The sequence below is a fragment of the Micropterus dolomieu genome, linkage group LG09, assembly GCF_021292245.1.
Source record: "Micropterus dolomieu isolate WLL.071019.BEF.003 ecotype Adirondacks linkage group LG09, ASM2129224v1, whole genome shotgun sequence".
NCBI lineage: Eukaryota > Metazoa > Chordata > Actinopteri > Centrarchiformes > Centrarchidae > Micropterus > Micropterus dolomieu.
The window spans coordinates 17,453,872-17,477,532 of NC_060158.1; the positions used below are offsets into that span (position 1 = coordinate 17,453,872).

At 40.8% G+C, this 23,661-nt stretch overlaps 2 protein-coding genes across 2 annotated transcripts in view; both read right to left on the reverse strand.

Annotated features, from left to right (window-relative positions):
• Positions 1-6,027: 6,027 nt before the first annotated feature.
• Positions 6,028-13,371, reverse strand: rp9 (RP9 pre-mRNA splicing factor). The gene is made up of 6 exons (XM_046059491.1): positions 13,072-13,371; positions 12,792-12,822; positions 12,550-12,679; positions 9,830-9,921; positions 9,274-9,335; positions 6,028-6,975 (listed from the first exon to the last, which is right to left on the reverse strand). Exons 1-6 carry the CDS (start codon positions 13,215-13,217, stop codon positions 6,768-6,770), a joined length of 669 nt encoding a protein of 222 aa, XP_045915447.1. The 5' UTR covers positions 13,218-13,371; the 3' UTR covers positions 6,028-6,767.
• Positions 13,372-14,294: 923 nt separating this feature from the next.
• The window catches only part of lg09h18orf21 (linkage group 09 C18orf21 homolog), a 20,525-nt gene continuing 11,158 nt past the window's right edge, over positions 14,295-23,661 (reverse strand). The window contains exons 4-5 of the mRNA XM_046059720.1: positions 15,830-16,023; positions 14,295-15,494 (exon numbers count right to left, since the gene is read on the reverse strand). Coding sequence (XP_045915676.1) covers positions 15,338-15,494; positions 15,830-16,023 — 351 coding nt within the window. The 3' untranslated portion in view covers positions 14,295-15,337. The remainder of the gene's footprint in view (positions 15,495-15,829; positions 16,024-23,661) is intronic.

A 23,661-nucleotide genomic window follows, 5' to 3' on the forward strand; every position in this document is an offset into this window, starting at 1 on the left:
GAGGGACCGCAAGGTAGCATGTGTGAGAAAGCAAGCGGGTAAGCTAATGAGAGAGAGAAAGATAACAAGCAGCAAGGGTGGGGAGGGGGCTCTGACAGGCGAGAGGAGCTAGAAACACAGCTCAGAAATTGGCGTGGTTTCATTTCAGGAGCTGGAGAGAGGATGCCAAACAGTAGGCAGTGTCAAACAGATACACACCAGGATCTCGCATGTGATGTAACTCAATAAGCGAGGGCAGGCACCCATCCTCTCCCAAAAAGTACTCCAAGCTGCCTCTCCATCTCTGCCTCTTTCCGCTAATCTGATTTCCTGGATTATGTTTCACTATTTAAAACAAAACGCCAAAGCGCTCAAGTTTAATTTCATCAGTTTATTTGGCTTATGACTTAAGTCAAGGCTGTTGTATTTTACCTTCTCACTTTTCACTTTTACTCTTGTGTTGCAACACCATCGCTAATTATTTAGACCCAGCAGAAATAAAGAAATACACATTTGGGAAAGCCAGTTTAAAGAAACTGAGGTTTACTGTGGCTAGTAAAACTTGTGTGTGCATTCCTTTTGACATAAAGGTCCCTCAGGTAGCTGTAAAACTGAAATATAACAGATTCTGGCATGCTTCAAATCTCACCTGGACAGCTACTGGCCAACGCTGTGCATGCACACAAAAACTTCACATACCAGTTTAATGGGAGAGCGTGCTTATGTTAGCGGTTTGTTCCAAAGCATGAGTTGAAAATTGCGTTCCTTGACTGCTAAAAGCTGTGCCAGACCTGAGTCTAAAACCAAACATTAATCTCGCAACCCGCTGTCAACCTCAGCCACATAGACAGGGAGCACATGCAGGCCAAAACCTCACAATGCAACACAGGATTTCTCAGTTCAAGTATGTCACCCTGGTAGAAACTCAGATTTCACATCAAGTAACGCACTACATCCTTGTGGACAACTACAGCAAGGAACCTCTAACTTTCTATTTAGATGATACCCCCAGAATGGCATTTTAAACAAAAACTTCCACCCCATGCATCCCTTGCAATCAAGCTCTTGAGCACTGTCTGTGTCTGCACATGTCCTTGTACTTATGTATCTAGAGTATATTTTCCTGTATTTACTGTGGAGTTTACACGATGACTCCGGTGTGCATGCGGCTCCATAACAACAGGGATATCTTTGATGGCTAACAGGGCATGTAAATGGGCTCTCACTCGATCCGAAGTGGCCTTGAGGGGCAGTGGGACCAAGAGGAGACGACGGCTTAGCCCCTCACTGACGTGAGGAGGACAGAGCCGCAGCACGTTGTGGGCCGGAGTTCGATGCCGTTGTGGTCTCTTATGGTTACTGAGTGATCACTAAGCAACGGATCTCAAAGTGGGGTCCACAGGTGATCAAGGGGCCTTTAAGGACCACTGTGGGACCGAAGACATAAAGAGGGAAGAATGATATTCAAACATATTTCACTACAGAGAATATATATATATATGTATATCTAATATAATATATATACATATATATATATATACATATACATATACATATATACACACACACATACATACACACATACACACATATATACATACATACACACTTTGTATGTGTGTGGCAGAAGTTAAAAACTGAGGTGTTGGAATTGGCTTTGTTTCAAGAGACTGATCTAACAATGAATGATCTAACATGAATTAAGTGTCACCTGAAAACTTGGGGAACCCCTGATGTAGGCTACAGGTTTGAAAAGAAGGACAGGTAGGCCTATGTTAAGCATTAGACCTCAGATGAGTGGATGAGAGTTAAACTGCAATATTATAGGCTACTTCCTCTTGACATCTTGGTTATATGTTACGGAGTAGGCTACAGAGCTTTCTCTCTCTCCCCTCTGCTATTCACAGGCCTATGGTGCGCCAGCACGCTGGGCTGGAGTTACACACCATACACCCTCAAAAAGCAGCTCTTTAATTAGCAGTGGGGGGAGAAAACGGAGGCGTCAACAAACGCACCACTTTTTCCTTTTTATTTTTTTTAGGCACTGAGCAAACAGCATGCAATGAGCAAACAAGCCGGGGGAGCAGCAGCATCGACTTGAACCAAAATTCACAGGCAGTTTAATATCCACTGCAGTTCAATGTGTCTCTATGTGAAAGCGGGGTGAGCTGCGATGCTTTCATCAGACATGCATGTCAATAATAAAAATAGATAATAAAAGAACAGCGCCCAAAGCCGCTAAGGCCACTTAACAAAAGTAATAGACAGGTAGGGAGGTACACAGCGAGGCGAGAGAGAAAATGCAAGGAGAAACACACTTATTATCTCTCCACCATGTAACAGAGACAGAATCGCTCGCTGAGGCAAAGCGCAGCGAAACCCCCCCAAACACCGCGAATTAGCACCAAACGCGAGAGAAGCTGTAAAATACTGCTCAGCGCCAACATGTCTGCAAGAGAAGAACGCTTTGACAAACCTGACGGAGCGAGGACACTTCTTCCACTGAAAAGCGCTGATGTCCGGAGTTTGTATGTGTGTGTTGTAAATCTGTGTGTGTGTGTCACTCAGCGGTGTTTTCTCCCTCCCTCCCTCTCTCTCTCTCCTCTGCCGTAGAGTGAGAGAGAGAGAGAAGGCTGATGTTTCCACTTCCTCTTTTCTTCTGCCGTCTGCTGGCTGGCTTGATGATTCCAGACACAGGATGCATGTTTGCAGAGAGCTGCTGCTACTCACCGAGTCACTGGAGAACGAGTGGATGGTGACATTTCATCAAAATAAAAAACTATTTCAGTAGAGTCGTTTCTTACTGTGAACTCAATGGAAACGATCACCATACCTTGCTTATGCTCTTTCCTGTTTGCTTTGTTTCTATCAGTTAGGTCTGTCTGACTTTTATAATCGGAGTAATAAATGAAGTAGCTTGTTATTAAGTCAGTTATAATTCAAAAAACATTCTGCCCCCTGATGTTCAACATGCACACAGAAGAAGACTGTGTATTATGTTTGTTTTTGCTATAACAAGGCGTGCTTTCTCTGGTTTCATTTAGACTTTTGTCAATGGTTAAATTATTATTTTCATAATAACTTTATTACTTTTTTAAATTAACTGTCATGGTTTCTTAAACAGGCCCTGCGATGGACTGGCGACCTGCCCGGGGTGTACTTCGCCTTTCGCCCGATATAAACTGGGATTGTCTCCAGCCCCCAGCGACCCTGTACGCAGGATAAGCGGTTGACGATGGATGGATGGTTTCTTAAATATATGGGATTTAGGCATAAATCATTAAATAGCATTAATGCAAAATCTGCTAAACACGGGGCAGAAATGGGATTTTAAAAGAATAAAAAGAATAAGAAAATTGTTCAGCGTTCAGAAATTAGAAGTTAGGATTTGATATTTCTGCATGTTTTTAATGAACATCTTTACATATCTTAAACAAACGAACAGACTAATAAACCAAAACACTAAAATTTTATAAAACTTCCAAGAAAGGTTACATATGTGTTAACTGAGCAAACATACAGTGAAAGTTGTAAAAAACAACAACACAATTTTGATTTCACCACATACATACAAAGCATACACATACAAACAATTTGCATATAAAGTATACATGTGTGGCCACGTTTTTAAAGAAGTAATTAGGTTTTAGGAAAATGTGTTAACATGTGTTAAAATGTTACAACTGAGCTCCCCTAGTGGACAGCAGCCTGGCCTACACTGTCTCAACAGATGTAGACCAGTGAGTGAAGGGGATTTACAATAAATTATATCTGAATAAACAAACAAAAAGCTGAGGATGTCTTTTCTCTCCAAGGACTGGTGACAGAACAATGTGACTGCCTCCAATCTGGCAGCCAGGAAGGGAAAAGCAAACAGGAGCAATGATTTCAATAATTCATAGTTATTGAACACTCTCTGGTCTCTACCATACAGGCAGAACGGTTTGGAGGGTGGGATTACGACCTTCTGATGTTACATTATGTTGAGAAGCATTTTCATGTAGCTCAACAGTGGCCATGCACAACATAGGCCTAATGCTATAGTTTCAGGACAGGATATAGGATTAGACCAGTACAGTACAACAGCACTGAGCCACATGAGGCCACTTCCCCTTAATCTTTTCACTGATTACAGACTGCTTGTGATATTAAACCCAGAGTGTTTGTTTATGATTAAGAGAGAGAGAGAGAGAGAGAGAGAGGAGAGAGAGAGAGAGAGAGAATACAGCAGACAGCCCTGCAGCTCATCCTTGACTCCACTCAGCAGGAGGAGGATTAATACAGGAGCCCTCTCCTGATAAATAATCTGGAGCGCCACACCCAGCAGAAATCTCTCTTCCTCTCTCTCGGTTTGTTTTTCCCCCCTCTGTGAAAAACACAGGATGCAAACCTCTGCCAATTTAAATGACAGCCTATATCCTAAGGTTTAATATGACTACACACACATGGGCTAAAAGCAAGCAGGCCTGATCCAAAAATAACAAAAGGGAAACTGATCATTAAACTCAGCGTGTGTAGCAGCAAGTGTTTTGAGGTAGCCAAATAGATAAATAGATTTGAGTCGGGGGGGCAATAAACAAAACTTCTCTTTTTTTAACTTTTCTGTTGTTCCCTTAGCGGCTTCAGAGTGGTCAAGACTACATTGGCTGGGTTCACAGAAGATGTAATCTCTTTATCTGAGACCGAAAAGAGGCAGTGGGGCAATTTTAAGCCAGCCCACATGGTTGAAAAGTAGTGCATGAAGCATTCAGTAAAGTTCAGGCTCACTATGCAGTACAATGTGCCTCTGCATCCAATAAAACCATTTAATTTTGTTTTTGATCACACAAGGTTAGATTGTTTTCCTTTATGCGTGGACTTAAGTTTAACCTGGTTGTGTAACTCACTTGCCTTTGGACAGACCTCTTTTCACAACCACTGGCTGCCCATCTGCACATCTGGTGTGAAGATGATATGATGTAAAATAAGGCAAAACATGATTATTATTCATGAGTGAAGTGCAGAGCTCTAGCCATAGTGATTTAATTACGTAGTGTTGTGCAAATGTATTGGGCCTCTAACACAATCTGCACAGTGAGTCTGTCCTGGCACTCAATCTGACCTGTCTCTTGTCCAAGAAGACAGAGTGCTTCAATAAAGACTGTCCGCTGACCAAATTCTCTCTACGTGGCACAGCCTCCCTCTGAGCAGCTTGTGACCGAATCTCATCTGGGAGATTCATTGTTCTACTCAGAGAGAGAGAGAGAAGTCAGCGTGGAACAGACTGTTTCAATGAAGCTGATTTATCTTTAGTTATTGGTCAAAGCACCAGGGAGGGGGGTGGACAGAACTGCTGCAGAAAGAAGATGAGAAAGAGGAGATAATGAGCTCCCAATCAGAAACTAAAACGCTCTCATGGCTGTAGAATCTGCCACTCTTTGATGGATTTCTCACATAAACACACACACACACTTCCCTACAGCATTTTAGCTGTTCAGAAAGCCTACGACACAAATCTAAATGGAAATCTCGTTTGCTTGTTCCCTGTCGGTTTACTGTAATTGTCTTTATCAGGGTCATTAGGAAGTGGGAATGTTTGTAGTTCATTTCCACAGGGACTCCTGTTCAAAATGTGCTGCTTATGAACAACAGAAGTGCCAGACTTCTTGACACGAGACTTGGCCTGAAGGGGTAAAGTCTTGTGTGAAGTATAGCTACCATGAGCTGCTGGTCTCTGCTAACTTTTTTTGTTGTTTATGTCCTGCTGGTTGAGAAGTGGATCTGGCGAGTCGCTGATGACAGCTCAGCACAGAGAGGATTGCTCTGCCTTGTGTAGGTTACAGACTGTGGAATGATTTTAGAAAAACACTCTCTGAAGCAGGACAAGATGAAAAGAAAGCCGTCTTTCCGGCTCTCAGGAAGGTCACCGCAGTGCTGCGCCGTGTACTTTTTAATGATCAGACTTCTGTGTGTGGAGTTTCACTGCAACATCCTCAATAGATTAAGCTGTTAAGTCGAGACTCAAGATTATTAACATCTTTGTATTCGCAGCCTTGAAGTGGGTAAACATTGCAGAAAAAGAACCATCTTTATTCTCAGAATAAGGGAACACATTCACATACATTCTTTCCCCATCTCTGTGGGCTTTTTCCTCTCTCCAGAGCAAATAAGCATATTCCAACCTCAAAATATTTATGTACAGTCACAAGCATCCAAACATTCAATCTTGTGTGGAAGACAAATTCATACTGTACTCGCAACATTTAATTTGGACTTTTTTCCCCCACCTCTCTGCATTTACCACACTACAATCAAAGTATTTAAAAGCAGGGATAAAAAATGGTGGAAACTACAATCTCTTAATAACATACTCTATCTGCTGACATGCTATCTTACTATACCCCGTAAAACAACTTTATCTCTTACATCAGCGGGCTCATTTCATATGACTAGATTCATTCCCCATGCGGCTAATGCTTTTTGAAACATATGCACCAAGGCATATATACACACACTTACTCAGGCAGCTGTTCCATATGACCCCGTGGTGTGTGATCTAACAGAGTCGATGTAAATGCAACGCGTCATCCTGGAGAGAATTAAATGGCTGGGAGAAGTCATGCGCAGTGGATTTACAGTTTAAGGGGTTCAACCTGCAGAGAAAAGGCTTAGAAAGGCCTCCAGAATGCCGTTCTTACTGAGGCACTCTGAAGAACACACTTCACTACTGCGTGAGATCTACCATTGCTGCTACTTCATTCGCGGTCTCTTCCTACGTTCAATGTACGTAGCACATATGTTCCAAGCGCTCAATCTGAATCTGAGCAGTCGCTGGTTTTGGAGGACTTGTGCTTTCGTTTCCTTTTTCTCTTCTTCTTGTCTTTCTTCTTTTTGTCCTTCCTCTTCTTCCTTTTCTTACTGCGATGGTGGTCAGATGAGGATGAGGACGAGGAAGAGGAGGAGCTGTCTGAATTGGAGGAGGTGGTGTCCTGGAGCAGCTGCTGCAGCTGCTGGATCCTAGCAACAGGAAGGGCAGGGAGGAGAAGGGGAAGAGGACATGGCATTAGAGTCAACTAGAGGGAGGAAAACTGATGCTGACTCGGATGCCTGGGTTGGCAAGCATCTGAAGAGTCCTTGTGTGGAGTTTGCCCAGTACCTACTTGTGTCACAAATTTCCAGTAATTTCCAACAGTTGAAACTGCAGGTGTGTAGAGGATTTTCAGAACACAATGTGACATGCCTGGATAATGGGGTCATCCTGTTGCTCAAATATAGAAGCTCGAGCTCAGACTTTTAAAAATGTTTGTACTGACAAATACTCACAAAGAAGGAACAACGATTGTTGCTTAACTTTCACCCAACTCTTAAAAGACAGGGACAATTTCACAGCCATTACATCAGAATAATAATAGTAAAAAATAGTAAAAAGGTAGTTACTTGAACATCTGGTGAATGGCACAACTACAGAGACTACGGGTGACTCCAGCTGCTCCCTAACTAGGTCAGATGAATATATCTACGTGTCCACAGCCAAATAAGCTTCAAGAAGGAAGAAAACATCAACACGTCACAGAATGAGGGTAGAAGCACCACACTGCTACATGAAATATAAAACATTTGTCAGAAAGGAAGGTTGGGGGGGGGGGGTTTGATTCGGTATTATAGGCCACTGGACTACATGCCCTTTAATTAGCTCAGAAAGAGAGCTGGCATCACAGAATTATAACATCAGAAATTAAGTTTTCTTTTGAAGACATCCAGAAAACCGTTTAACCATGAAAGTGTTTCTATGAGAAAAGGCTGCCAGGCACTTGTGAGGAGTCCATCAGGCTTCATTATCGTGAGGCTCATCTCACGGAGCAGAATGATCACCTGAACACTTAGGATGTCACACTACTCCTACTCCCTCAAGTGTACCTGTGGCCCTGAAAGTGAACGCCATCACAAAGGAAACATTCTCTTCCCTCAGCTCAAACTGTTTCCTCAAACACATTTTGAAAAGAAAAGGTATAATTCCTGTAAACCCTCCATACTGAGTTTAGTAGAGACGCACCGCCTCAAACATGGACCTTTGTCAGGTATCACATTCACAGTGGTGGATTTACTCAAGTACTGTACTTAAGCACAAGTTAGAGGTACTTTACTTGAGTATTTTCTTTTAATGCCACTTTCTACTTTTACTCCACTACATCTCAGGGGGAAATATTGTACTTTTTACTCCAACGTTTATCTGACAAATTTAGTTACTAGTTACTTAAAAAATTAAGATTTTTACAAACAAAACATTTGTAGAGTTTTTAAAAAATATTTTGTTAAATATTAAACTACCCAACAGTTTATACAAGTACAGCTGAAATGATTAATTGACTAATCACTGAGTCAATTGAGAGAAAATTGGCAGCTATTTTGATCATAAAGTCATTTTTCGTGCTTTTCCTTTTAATTATTTGAATAATTTTAAGACATTGTTAATCATTTTGAGGTTTGGATTGTTTATTGGACAAAACAAGTATTGTGAATGTGTGTCTTTGGGCTCTGGGTAATTGTGACAACATCTTACAGTGTGGTATTAATACTTTTACTTAAGTAAAAGATCTGAATACTACACCACTGCATGGGCAATGCACAATAAGCCATTGTAGGAATGCAAAGCAGAATATAACCGGCCAGCGTCTCATACCCAACTGGGAACATCTCCATAAGCTTGAAAAAAGTGCAAAAAAAATGAACTTTCAACATGATTATAGATGCAGCCAATTTCTAAAATGTTGCATAAAAATCAGAAGCTACCGTCTCAAGGACAACTTCAGATGCAATAACTGTATTTGCAATTGGAAAGCGAGCTCGCCGAGAGAGGACTGTTTCACTTCCCCTTTAAAAGAAGATGCCAAAATTAATGTGGCACAGACACGCAACTGAGACTTCAAAGCGCCACTGGCCTTTGAATAACCTTTTTGTAATGCATGCAAAAACACACACACACCTACAGTGAGCCTTCATAGTAAGCAATCCTCAAATTCAAATAACCTGGTGTCAAACACGATTTGCTAGAAACCGGCACAGAGAATCAGCCACCATGAGAGAATTTCCAGGTCATCTGAGATTGTCCCATTCTGCTAGGTGAAAATATATATTTTTAAAACTGCAGGCTCTCAAGTGTTTGATCTGACTGTCTGAGAGCAGCCTCAAAACTGTTTTTTGTCTGTCCTTTCAATCTAGTAAAGTAAAAAAAAAAATATTCAGGGAAATTTTAGCAAAGAATATGAACAAAATGCATGTCTTAAAAAAAAAAAGTAAAAAAATCGACGTATATACCTGGTTTCTTTTTCATTCCTTTTGTTTTCCCGAATGACGTCATACATTGGGTCTTCATGAGCCTAAAAGAATGAAACGCACATTGAAGAAAGGAAAATTGAAGTCATTCCTACTTACAATAAGAGTCGCTACTATTGAGAATAGATCCAGGAGATTGTCTCAACTTAATAAATTCCAACCATTGTACTGATTATCTGTTAGGTCAGCATTTTATTTAAAACCTCCCTGTGACAATACAAGATAGGAAAATATGATACAGTTGCATTTATGGTAATCATTGCAGAGGCTGTGTGTCCCTGCAGTAGGTATTGTTCCATTACAGGCGCACTGAAACAAGTGTGAAGACGTCTGCTTCCCACATGTTCCTCAGTGTAAACTAAATGTGTCCCAACTATATTGCCATCCTCAGCAGGTCTCAGACACAAACTTGTCTCTGTCAAAGCTCCTTGATATTGCCCCATCCCGACCTACATTCTTTAACCGTAGACCATTCTTTCATATCTTCTCTAAATAACTATGGGTGGGCTAGCTTTATCTGAGCAGTTTGCAAACTCACCACTCTGAACTGCTCCAGTTTCTGGTTGCCTTTGATGAAGAACGGGCACTCTCGATCTCCTGTCCTGTGGCCGTAGCGCTTGCATCTCCAACCTGCAGCAAAGGAAACAAATATCAATCTGTGTACTTGGGAAAAATTTACGTCATGGGGATATTATTTCAGATCTGCTATCAAATAGATCAAATGCAGTTGGTTAACAGAACGGGCTTTTATTAAAATCACTGAACTGACCCTACCTTTATTTGGGACAACCCTTTAATTTCTTTCGCGCAATACTGTTACTCAGCAAAGATGAGAAATAGGCTTCTATCCAACTGCATATTTCAACCAGTGTGAATTTTACTCGTATGAAAATGATGATATCAAATAACATATCAATTAAAATGTATTCATTTGATTTAGCTCCAACAGACAGCCTAGGCACTTTTATTTTGTAGGCAGCAAGGTATCGTAAACAAACAACCCCCCACCCTCACGGGAGTACATGGCCCACAATACATTCCCTGCTCATGCTGCTCCTTCCTCAAACAAATCATAAATCATCACTAACAAGAAGTGAAGAAATTGTCTAAATTTCCGTTTTAATGTTCTGCAAGTGAAGCTACATGAATAACTGTAAAGTGAGAACACACGATGTCTGTTTACCCTCCAAAAGGAGTTGTGTGCAGTTGTTTACTTAGGTTTTCCATGTCCATATCATTCACTGTGACATCTCTCCGCTCCTTTGAACAGGATGACCTATTCAAACGTTTTCTCAAAGGATTAAGCGGAGCGAGTCATGCTCAGATTCTGCAGAACAAATGCCAACTTGTGGACAGGGCCCAAGTGCATGTACGCGCGCGCTGACTGGCTGTTCATGCAGCATGAAAATGAGTGGGACAAAGGAATGAATGGACACTGAATATAATGACTGAAGAGACAGAAGGCAGTCTCCACAACACAATTATTAATCTCTAGCCTTTCACGTTGGTCAGAATAACAATAGCTGTGGGGTTAATTGTCAGGTTCTTGTGGTTATATTTATCACCTATCAAGACCGCTGCCCACACGTGGTGGAAGTTTGCTCCCACCTACAGCTCTTCAACTACAAGTGCTGCTCCAACTTCTATAGCTGAAAATAAACTTAATTTGTATTTAGTGTGCCTCTAGTGCATCAGCATAGCTTAAGACCTTTCAAGAGATTTTAAATCAAAATGCATTGAATATGAGAAATAAATGCAACTGTGGACCTATGAGATGATGCTCTGCATACTGTTGGCATATTGAATTTACGCAACTGCAATTGTTGCAAGACATTTTCAGGACTTGCAAACACTGTAGCAGGGCTGGGTGATATGGACAAAAATGTGATCATGATAAAAAAATGTCACATCAGTCAATATCGATAATTATCACGATAAATGTCAAATCCTTATTTCTTTGAAGTATAAATGCTGATTTTTGCTCCTGAGTGAAAGTTGAAGAAACCACACTTCAAAAATCTGAGGTAGAACATTCGCACATATGCATGAGTAAAATTAAGTAAAAACCTTTTTCAGTCCTTTTTCCTCAACAAAATAAATATCTTCATAGAAAAATTAAGTGTTATTCATTTGTGATTGATTAATTAACTAAATCAAACATTAATAGAACATTTCTTATATTTATATCAAGGAAATTAAACTGCAATTTTTTTGTAGTGCTGATTCAAAAACAGACATGAGTTTCAACTATAAACAAAAGGAAACTTCAGACCAAACACTGACAAAAGGAATTTAAAAATGACAAATGTTAAAAATCCAAAATGTTGTTACAGCAAGGGGCTGTATCACAGGACAGAGGTTACAGAAACGCATAACTAAAGAAGAGCTTCACCTTTGACATCCTCTCTTCACCTCTGTAGCTGTGTGAAGTGTCCCAGTGGGTTTGTGGAATAGCCAGTTACAATCTTTGCAGATCCAACAGTAAGCTGCACAGTGTTTTTAGAGACTGGTCTTAAAACACATAAAATCCAACCTTCCCCCTATTCTCGATCAGCCCCAGTATGCATACAGAGCAAATAGGTTCACAGAAGATGCTACGCTAAAAAGGTTCAACAGCGGCTCTACTTTCTGAAGACACTCAAGAAAAACAACCTGTCTGCAGAGCTGCTCAATGCCTTTTACCACGGCTCCATCAAAAGTGTCCTAACGTACAACATCACAGCATGTTACACAAACTGCACAGAGGTGGAGAGAAAAAACCCTCCAGACTCCAGTACAAAAATAGCCCAGAAATCGGACTCCCCCTGCCCACACTGGAAGACATCTTCAGAACACGCTGCCTCTGCAGAGCCAGCAACATCCTGTATGATATAACACTCCCCTCTTATCACCTCTTCTCACTGCCGCCATCTGGGAGGCGCCACAGAGCCTTGAAAACACACACCTCCAGCCTGAAAAACAGCTTCTTTCCAAGAGTCATCACTGAGCACACCTCTATAACCCCCAACATGGCCGAGTGTGAATGAGTGTGTGCGCATGTACAGTGTTTCTTTTGTTTTAGGAGTTGCACACCAAATCTCGTTGTACTATTGGTGCAATGACAATGAAGTTTTGATTCTGATCTCTTTCGCAGTGGTTCTCAAACTTTTTCTGCCATGCCATACCCCCCCCCCCCTGCAGTGGCAGTTTTCCCCCCAGTCTGAAAACCACTTCTCTAAGTGCAAACCCCTGCTAATATTGCTGAATGAGTGTACTCACACTGCATCACCTTCACCTCCCTCCCCAGTGGCATCCACAGCCCCTTGGTGGGGGCGTGGGCCAGGAAGCTCCTGGCTTCTTCATTTCCTGGTTCAGCAGGAATACAGTCCTCTGGTTTGTCCTGGTGCTCCTGCAACAGCAACAGTCACTTCTGAACATGTCTTGTGTCAGGTCCAAAAATAATCTGTTTCTTCATGGTTTCCTGGCATTCACTAAATGCATTTTAGTTAGTGTAACGTTACCTTTATGAATCCCGGGGGAGGTTTCTCGTAGCTGCATGAAAGACGGATAACACTGACGTTAATTCAGTTCCGTATCTTACCTTACGTAACTGCATAATTAACTATTTAGCTGTCATTCCCAAACTAGTTAACACAGGTAATCCTAATGACTCCCACAACAAGTATTTGGGGTAAGAGAATGGATTCCTTGCAGTTACGGGAGGAAACTAGTAAATTACATGTATTATTAATACGTAAGTTTGCAAGCCGAAACAGAAAAGCTCTCACTAACGTTACTCACAACGTCTCAACATGTTTCAGTTTTTGGACATCTTGGTTGAGTCTTTTCGTTTGTGTTTTGAGTTTCTCCAAATCCTGTTTGGATGTCTTGTGTCTCTTGTGGTCTCGTCTGTCCTCCTTCTCTCTTGTTCTCTTTCTGTCCGACATTGCTCTGATATCAACGAACTGTGCCCCAGTAAAGACATTCACTTATAAATTATGCTGCACTCATGGATAATGTGTTGGCTTATTAGTAAAAAAAAAACAAAACGACCAACGTGCTAGCCAGCTGCTAACTAGCAACAACATACTTCTGGCGCTGCAGTAAAGTTACTTCCTGTGCAGCCGGATTGGTTAGTTAAAGTCCAGCGCCACCTGCAGGACATGCGCAGTAACACACGAGGGACTGCTGCATTGACTACTGGCTTTTTAATGGATTCTCACACTAGAAAAACTAAAGTTTATGTAAATACACCAAAGCATACAATTATTTTCTCCAGCAGTAACCATATAATTACTCGTAGCAATTTTTTACTTTTTATTTTACCAGGCAAGTCATTTAAGGACAGATTCTTATTTACTGTATCAGCATGGCTGGACACAAAGGCCTCCTGTATACTGATATAACATAGTAACTTTCATTCATGCTTAGCACGGCCATCTCTAATTTGCACCTCCCTTTGTTTTACATACATTTTTTGGACCTTTATTTATTCAGGGAGCTTCACTGAGAGCAACCTCTCATTTGCAGATCACATTCACACTGTTATACATTCACACCTGGAAGCTGTCCAGTAAAACCACAGCCTGATCTGCCGGCCACTGAGCAGCTCTACTGGAGCACTGCTTGTTTTTGCTTTCCACATCCAGATTTTATCCTGCTGGTCCGGGGATTGAGCCGGCAACCTCCCAGTCACAAGCTAGCTTCTCTAAGCTTTGGGCCACCATTGCACCTTCATTGATTAAATTCATTCCATTTTATTTCACTATGTATTTTTGATTGTACATCTTTGGCACAAAAGTTTTCTTCGGGATGAATATAATTCTCTTAAACACAGTTTGGCTTTCTTACTTGCAAGGTTGGCTGGTATAAAACATCCTCAGTAATTGCAGCTGGATAAATGGCATATTTTACATACATCCATATCTGCAGAGACATGGACTTTAAATCTGCAAACTATATGCAGTATGAGACATTTTCAAGCACTCATTTGTGTTCTCAGAGAGTGAGAATAAGCAGCACAGTTCACAGACTGAAAAGGTTTTATTTCAGAGAATCACAGTGTAGGTGGAATACAAATGTGAGGTATTTCAGGATTTAAACACATATTGTTCATTGACTAGCTAATGGAAAACATGTAGTTAATCAGGCAGTACAAAATTCAAAAGATATATTTAAATTCCTGCTCTTAACAAAAGATGAAAAGAGTAACCTTACAAAACAAAGACAAAGAAAATATTAAAAGAAAGAAAGAAAAAGTCTTGACACTATTGACTGTCAATAGGTCTTTCTATACAGGTTTTAGGCAGATGTGCCTAATCAGTGTAAACAGCAACTGACGAGTCCCATTTTAGATAATTACAAATATCTTCACTGGTGACTGTGCACAGTCAAAGTTCAAAATCATTTGTATGCATGTACAAAAATAGAACGGTGGCACCAACATATATACATTTGTCATGTTTAGTGCCATATCAAATGAATTTACACAGACATCTCACTGAAGAGGGACAAAAAATAAAGCGAGTAAATAACTTCAAATACAAAAGTTTAAACATCAAGTAGTATGAAGATGATTTAGAAAAACAAAAATCGAAAATGGAGAAAGATATTTGCATGTAAACCAGTTTGTCATGCCACAAACGCCATCCCAGAACAAAGTTGGACATCCAGCGCAAAGTTGGGCGAGGTTTCAGCCATTTGATAAATACTGAATTATTCCACTTTAAAATTCCACTTAAAATTACCATCCCCAGTTTAGGAGATTACACGAGCTAAATTAGACAAAATAAGCATTCTCCTCCGACTGGCTCAGCAGAGGATGCAGTAGCCCTGATTAATAGTTTAAACAACCAGCCCAGTGCTCCCAATTAGCAGGAGTGCCATTCCAAACAGCCCAGCAACAGTTGTGTTGGCGGGCAAACTGTAACCCTTCCCACACTGGCTAGGAAACCAAAGTTACTTTCATAAGTTCCCCCTTATCCTTTGGTGTAAACAAGTTACAGCATGCGTCTAACCCCTTGTTTGTAAGAGTATACATAAAATACAAGATGCATTTGGGGGATACTCAAAGTGAGGACAGAAAATCTTTTAAGCCTCCCTTCTTGCTGCCCTGGCTATCCTCTCGCAGGAGTATCTTGCTGAGACGCTGGACGACCCAATTTTTAGGTTTGGAGGCAGGCTTGGAGGATGCTGACCCTGGAGTGTTAGAGGAGGTGGAGGACCTGGTGAGAAAGCGAGAGGGTTGATAGGGGAAGAGAAAGAGATAGGGATGACGAGTTAAGATGCAGTAACTTGAGATTTTGTTGGTTGGCAGGAAATTTTAAAAGTGTGCTGTCAACAAGTACACGATCTGGGAAGCATGGATACCAACACATACTACCCATAGAGCTAGCTGCAGTTCTCTTCATGCTGAATAAATAGAAACTTAATCATTCAAGTCTTAACCTGCCTGACACATCATCCTCTCAGATGTCTGTGACACCTACCAAGTTTAGTTGTGGATATCTTACATTTTAGCTCAGGGGATATTTATACCAGCCACCTAAAAATAACTTACCTAGGTGTATGAACAGGTGTCTTGTCTTTGCCAGGAGTTTTGGGGGTAGTCATGTTGGCTCTGTTGGTTGACTGTGGGGTCTTGTGTTTGCCAGCACTCCCTGGTGTGCTGTGAGCCTTAGTGAGGGTAGCTATAAAGTCCCTGTTCATTCCTTTGTGTCTGGTTGTCGTATTGCAAGTGTGGCAGGTGGCCATCTATGATAAAGAGAGGGAAGGAACATATTCATTAAAATTGCATGGCCTGCCTCTATATTCCTTTCATACATAACGAAGTTTTGAGATGAAGGCATGCAAGGTATCCCCAAACGGAATTCTGCAAGTTTTCTGAAAGGTGGTTGAAACTACTCTTGAATAATACCAATCTATCTACAAACTAATGTTAATCTACGTGAGGGATGGTGAAGTTTTTTTTGTGATTTCAGTTATTTTTTTTTATCAAACCCAGTATAGCCACAACTGTCTGTCTTTCTCTGGGTCACGCAGGAGTTTTGTTGTGACTTAGTCTGGACATTGACCGCAGTGACAGAATGAACTCAGGGACACAGAGAGCAGGACTCGCTGCGCTTGTGGTAGGCAAAAGTGCTGTAATGAGAAGTGCTCGCATGTCCTGGGTGACGCAGACCAGACCAAAGCCTTACAGATGTCAGACACATCTATTGCCATCTCAGAGCTTACACAATGGGAGCAAATTCATGACAGGAGATGATTCACTCAACAGCTGAAGCTCTTCCCATTGGCCCTGCAAAACAACCCCAAGATTATCTTACCTTTGAATGTTTGTACACATGAAAATAACTGGATAAGTTCAAGCAGGATCTAAAACACTGACTTGCCTATGAGCGGGGCAAGGAGGGGCTGTTGCCATGCAGTTTTACCTATTCAGGGTGCGGGTCCTATAAGAGCCGCCAGCCAACTTTTGCAGTTCATCTCTCTGAATCTTTTGTAACTACAATTACTTTGGCACTCAGTCGAGTTTACACTATCCTGCACCTCTTGTGACAAATTATAAGCAATTTCCTGGCACAGATGACACAAGACCCTATATAAGGCAAAGCATGCAGACACTTGTGAGAGTTACGAGACCCAGCTGTCGGATTGTGAGATCCTCATGATTCAAGACAACACTTGGAATCTTAGACTCATGCCTACCAATGTCATGTGTCCCAATAAAAAGGAATAGTGCATGCAACTGGGACAAACTTCATTACATGTCACATAGCGCACGTACGATAATCAATTAATAAGAAATTAATAAAGCACAAATCTACGGTTTCACAGAACAGACACTACGGTACATCGCCAAACAGATAAAAAAAAATACAATGGTAATCACCACAATTTCTCTTCACATTTACAGCAACTGGCTGACTGCTGCCCAGTATTCACAACTAAGACACGCGCCATGGAGGTGCTTGTTTTCTGAACAAAGAAGCTTAAACCAACTTTAGTACAGAATAAAACTATTGCACAGGAGAGCCAATTATGCTTTCCTCCCTGGGAGAATCCTTTCCTCACTGTAGAAAATGCAGTATAAAAGTGGTAAGGGCCATTTAGTGTCAGTTAAAAACTCTTCTTCAAAATTACTTCCAGCCCTCAGTAACTTAAATCCCATTAATGACACAAGCCATCCAGAGTTTCACAAGGTTAAAACTGGTCAGAACAGGTCAGGAAGTCTGAGCCAAGCTGTTGACAGTCCTGAATGCTGATGAGATGGAAAACTCACCGACACGAAGGTAGCCATTTCAGATTGTGACAGGTGTCTATCTGGAAGTGCGGGCAAGTTGGATTTCGAAGCACCGGGAGTACAGAGTTCTTCTTTCTTTCTACGTGACCGTGTGTGAAGTGTTTACTACATGAGCTTGCATGTCCAGATTTATATAGACCAAGCCCAGCTACTGGCCCACCCATCTTTGCACAGGGGTGTGGCTCAAAGGAGGACTGACCAATGCACTGTCAAATCTGTGGGACAGCCAGCACTCTGCTGCAGCTGTGTCAGTGGTGACACTCTCACCTAGACACATCTATGTTTGCAAACAAAATTTACCTTATAGGATAAAAGGTTTGGACTTCATCTGAGCATGTCCAAACAAAGGAAAGTATGGTTGAAAGATATTGTTGGATAAACAGTTTTTACATGTAGGGTTAGGCGATCTGGCCAGAAAATAATATCACGATCCATTTAATCGCAATCACCATCCACAATCTAAATCATTTTCTCAATTTAAAAATTTCCCATAGACTCCAATAATAATAGACTATTAATTTGCACCATTAGAACACAAGATTGAATTAAAGATACTACTTAGGTTTCAAAATGGTAAATAATAATTTGAAGTTGTCAACAGAAAGGCTACATCACTCTATTGGTTTGTTCATGTAGCACAGTTAGTCAATGAGGTTATGTGAAGGTTGGAAACAAAATAACATTGCTCATTTATCATATTCCATCTATATGCAAAATCATGTGATAAATGATTCCTATTTGTACACAAAATGTGCTTGTTAAAATCTACTGTCAAAGAAGATAAATTATATTTTTCAGAGTGGAGCACACATACATAATGTTTGCTGGTGATGGTTATGACTTATGGTATTTGAGGTAATTTCCTCATATTGGAAAGGTATAGCTAAATATGGAGGTCATGAACAACAGTTAAGTTTTTTTGTTTCCCGTCTGGTTCCTGAGTTGTTATGATCCTATAAGTTGTATAAAACCAATTTCTTTCTAACTGCTAAATAGCCAAGCCTCAATTTAAGCAAATAAAGCTTCATATTCAAAGAGAACCTTCAACAGTAAAAGCCCTTTTCATCAAACTCATTATCTCTCCTGACCTTGAAATATCCAGCAATCTTCTAAACTTAGCTCAAACTGATTATGACTGCAATTGTATAAAAAAAAAAAAGGAGTCATAACAAGTCTAAGCAGCTATGCTGATGGTGCAGATAAAGCTGGAACAGACTGTTTATAATACACCAAGGATAAATTTAGCTGGCAATTCTAAAGCTGTTTTCTTTCAGGAACACACTGTCTTGCAGGCTCTTTGTCAGAGGATGTTATACTGGCAACACTTTCTGGTTATATAGAGGTGTTCAGACACGTGGTAGCCTATAGTGGGTAGAGCTGCACTCCAGTGGAGGATCCGGGTTCACGAGTATAGGAGAAAAATTCTAGCCTTATCTAGCATTAAATGTTTTATTATTTAACAGTGTCCCCACCCCTCCCCCACCATTCCTCGGAGGATTAGTAAGCATTAATACCAAACATCTTCACAGTTAAAATAATGTTTTCAAGTCACAAACAACTGTGGAAAACTGGAAACTGAGTCTGAAATCACAAACTGACTCACTGCATGCACCAAATTGGAAAGCTTTTAAAAAAAGCATTCTTCCTTGCAACTTGACAAAACTAAAACTGACAAAATATTAAATGTGATGGATTACTTACTTTATTTCAAGGAACTTAAAATCTCTGCTAGATGATTCTCACCCTGTATTGGAATGCATTGAAACCAGTGATTCCCCTAAAAGCCATTTTTAACTATATGCTTTGGTTCATATTGATGCAGAATATACTATTTGCAGGCAACAGGCGAAATGTACAACTGGTCCTTTAAAAAGTTACATGCAAGTCAATTTATATAGTGAAAAATTTAAAAATACAAGCCATGTTTGTTAAAGTGAATGATTTCAAAATAGACACCTACACATTTCACTTGTCTCACAACCTCATAACGTGAACAGACAGTGATAAGCCACACTCATTTTTTAAATGGATCGATGCAGAGAGCCAGTGATGCATACACTGCATCCTTCAAAATGTCACTGCATTTATGTTTACATCCATCCATCCATCTAAACATATTCTAAAGTGTTGTGATGAGCAGTCTTGTTATATTTCACACTTTGTATTTGCTCTATTGTTATTTAGAACCTTTCCATCACTACCGCCTCTTATTTCCTGACGTAATTACCAAATTTCCACCTGTAGACCATCTATGTTTCATCTAATCAGATCTAAAGAGGACACTGTGGTGAAGACTCAAACAAAAACTATTTGTTCCTCAGTTATAAATAGAACTTTAACACACATTGTAAGTGATCAGGGCTGTGGACATTTAGGTGACAGCCTACATTTTCCTCCGATCACTATCCAATGATTGCCAAGGAGAAAAAAAAAAAAAACACTTTGGCAAAAAAACAAAACAAAACAAAAAAAAAAAAAAAAAAGAGTGTATGGCTTATAGTTTAGTGGATCAAACAGAGATAGACAGCTGGCTGCAGATGGATGTTTACTGCTAGAATGACCTCGTGCTGTTTATCCTCTTGTCCTTTAGTTACCACTAGTGGCCCCCACCTTCATCAGCTGGCCTGCGCTGAAGCACTGATATGGCAGCGTCTAAGAAAACCTTTGCCCAGTGAAGTGTGTGTGTGTGTACGTCAGTGTTTAGCAATATGAAGGCGTCACCAAAGTGACGGTATGGTTATTGCATAGTGACGACAAGTCATGATAGACTGAAATAAAATCCCACCCATCACGTGTACCTATCTAATTTACGCTAATCCTCTGACATGTAGTGTATGCACTTTGGAGAGACACACGTGAACCGGCGCCACCGACAGATTTGATTTCTTTATCTTGGGCTATTGGCAGCAAACAGACCTACACAGTGGCCGGTCAAGCATATGGCAAAGGCAACATATTGGAGCTTCAGGGTGGAAAGAGGATCAACAACCATCTATACACAGCTGGGGCAACATTAAGGGTGAATGTTTTTGCAGAGAGTTGAATTTCTGTTTGGAAAATCTAGGTTCACCATATGGTCGGAGGAAGAGAGCATGACTTGTGATTACAATATTAAACCGAAATACAGCAGCTTTTCTGGTTTCTGTCTTACATCCTATGCATGCTTGCATTTGTGGTTACCTTGAAACGTGAACTGACACAGACAGCCACAGATAAATTTAACCTTGATCCCATACACATGTATCACGGTTCTGTTCAGCTCTGGCAATCATGCATGGTGCATAGAATTTCAGCACCTGCTGCTCATCCTCTAAATCATAAAAAGAAAAACTGTGTGCAATCATTTAGACCTCGCTAACGGCTGACTAAAGTCTCCTCCTCGTCTGAAGAGAGAATAAACCAATCTGCTAATTCTCACGGTGTGCAGTGAATGGTTTAAAGGCAGTCAGGGGCTTTCTAACATGCCAACAAATTACCCTTCAATTTATTTGACCTAAGACATGCATCCTATGTAAGTTTACATAAATGTCCAGGGATAATAATATGATGTTTAAATGTGTAAGCAAGTGAGAGATAACTCATAAATGTGGCAACTATCTATGCGATTATGCAACTTTGTGTCATGCAGTGGTAGCAGTGCCCAATGGACCATGTGTAACTCAATATTGTGGCAAATGAGAAGAGGGGAGTTAAAGTCCTGTGACGTTCTGTCGTGAATAAGTCTGAACTTAATCAGCACAGAAATCTTGGCCTTGCCTTTTCGTGTCACACATATACATGTTTTCATGAAACACACATTTCTACCTCTATGTGACACGCATGTCTGTAGCCTGAGATTAATCATACATTTGACATTGCTTCTGGGCATTAGATGGAAAATTGCAGGACAAATAGTGAAATGACACACATACAGACATGCAAACTCACACAGACCCACATAAATCAATTCTGCAGATGGACCCTCTAATAATAGCCCCTGCTCCATAAATACCTCCCTTCCTGTCTTTCTCCCTGCTGCCAGAGGTCAGCTTGGGTTGATTAATTTGACCTAGGAAGTACGATACCACCCGAGAGGGGGGAGATGAGAAGAGTAATAGGGTGAGTGACATAATTAGGTGCCTATAAGAGTATTTGAATTGAATATAAGCCTGACAGAAGTTTGTAAGTGCTGAATGTTGATTGTGTGACAGAGTTTCAAAATGCCTACGTGCACTAAAAAGCACAAACATCTGCGTGCAATGTGTTTTAAAAGCCATTTGAGAACACATCAATACAACACAATAAAGTCGAAAGCAGAAGAGCAGTTTGGGGATCAATACGAGGCAAGCTGTGGTGGTGCAGGCAGCCACTTAGTCACACTGTCTGGAGGCAGGCTGCCCAGTAAATACACAGAGATACCCGATCCGAATGCAGAGCTGCTACACACTGCCATTTAAAAAAAAGATGTCATCACTGGTTCTCTCTGTTGGTGGTGATAAAGGTCACGTCCCGTCCTGCATCACACAAGCAGGTCTGCCTCAAAACAAAACAGAGCAAAGGCTGGAGGAAAGGTATCAACTATTTAAATTATGATTTATTATATTATCCTCAACAAGCAGGATTTAGTATGAGTTGGCCAGATTATAAAAAGAAATGTTATTCATCAGGATTTGGATCATTCGTTTCACTAAAGTATACGAGTTGTTAAATGAACATCTGGACTCAGTGACTCTCACTGTGAAAAATGCTTGATACGGTTCTTTCAGATAGAACATAAAAAATAAAGATAAACTGAGAACAAATGCTTCTTGAAATCCCCCTGATATTATCTGTGGGAGCTTTATCATGAGAATGCTGTCACGGTTTAGTGTAAATCTAGAAACTTACCCCTGCTATTTTGCATTTATGACATTTAAAATGTTTCAACTGACAAACATTTAAAAACCCCTTCACATTCTATTTTCATTGTAAGCAGAGGGCCAAAGAGTAAAGTCTTCAACATTATTACTAGTCACAACACACATACATGATTGTCCGATAAGGGTCACATGCCTGCACTTCTAATTTTAAAATGTCTTGAGTACACACCAGGGGGCCAGATGTATGAGCGATGCATATACACAAAAACAATGCATCCAGCATTTCCCACACCTATATTGGTATTTATAAAAAAAGAATGTGCGATGAGAAGGTGAGCACATAGACTTCACAGTGGGGGTACACACAGTTTACTAAAGATAGCTGCAGGTGACATGAAAAGGTACACAGGAAATACATAAAAGGTGAGAGACTTATGCGTTTGCATATTTCTGTCTTCAGTTTAAGTCATGAATCTATACGCAGTTTTAAGCATCTGGTTCCTGGATGGACAAGCTGTTCTTCAGGGTGCAGCTGCTCTGAGTGCAGGTGGAGTTTTGGGGTTTAGGAATAAACAATACAGCTCAGTGACAGATCTCGATTTGGAGCTCCTCTGTGGTCAAGAGGTAACCAATGAACAGAGACACTTCACTTGTATAAGGACATTCTATGTTGGCACACGTGCTGACAGAATTGGTTACAGGATCAATATACAATATACTAAATGCTGGTGAGTGGGGGTTCAAAAACGGAACAGTGGCGGCTTCCAAAGCTTGACATCTGTGCCAACTTACAGTTAAGTCTAGAGCAGGGATTGCCCAAATCCAAGAATAGACTTTTAATTGTGGTGACGAAATGAAATGAGAGGCACAGAGGCTAATTGAGAGATGACATGATGTTATAGTACAGCATCAATTTCTCTATACTGGGTTTATCCTGCTCGTGAGCTGTGCTACAAACATGATGACAGGTATAGGCCTTTTATGGATTCCCAAGGATGTCAGTCACTAACCCAGCTGGCAGTGACTTGCCGTGACTGCTGCTCCTACTGTCCGTGTGTGTGTATTAACATGCTGAAAATACTTTAGTACACACGTGAGACATGAGTGAGTGTATCTACTTCCCAGCGAGTCTCCCCTGTATGCATCTAAAAAGCTCAAGGCCATCACTGCTGTTGCAGAGTCCCTTCGCCCCCCCCCCCCCCCCCCCCCCCCTGTTATCCTGTCATTTGCTGCACACCCTCAAGGTGTCAA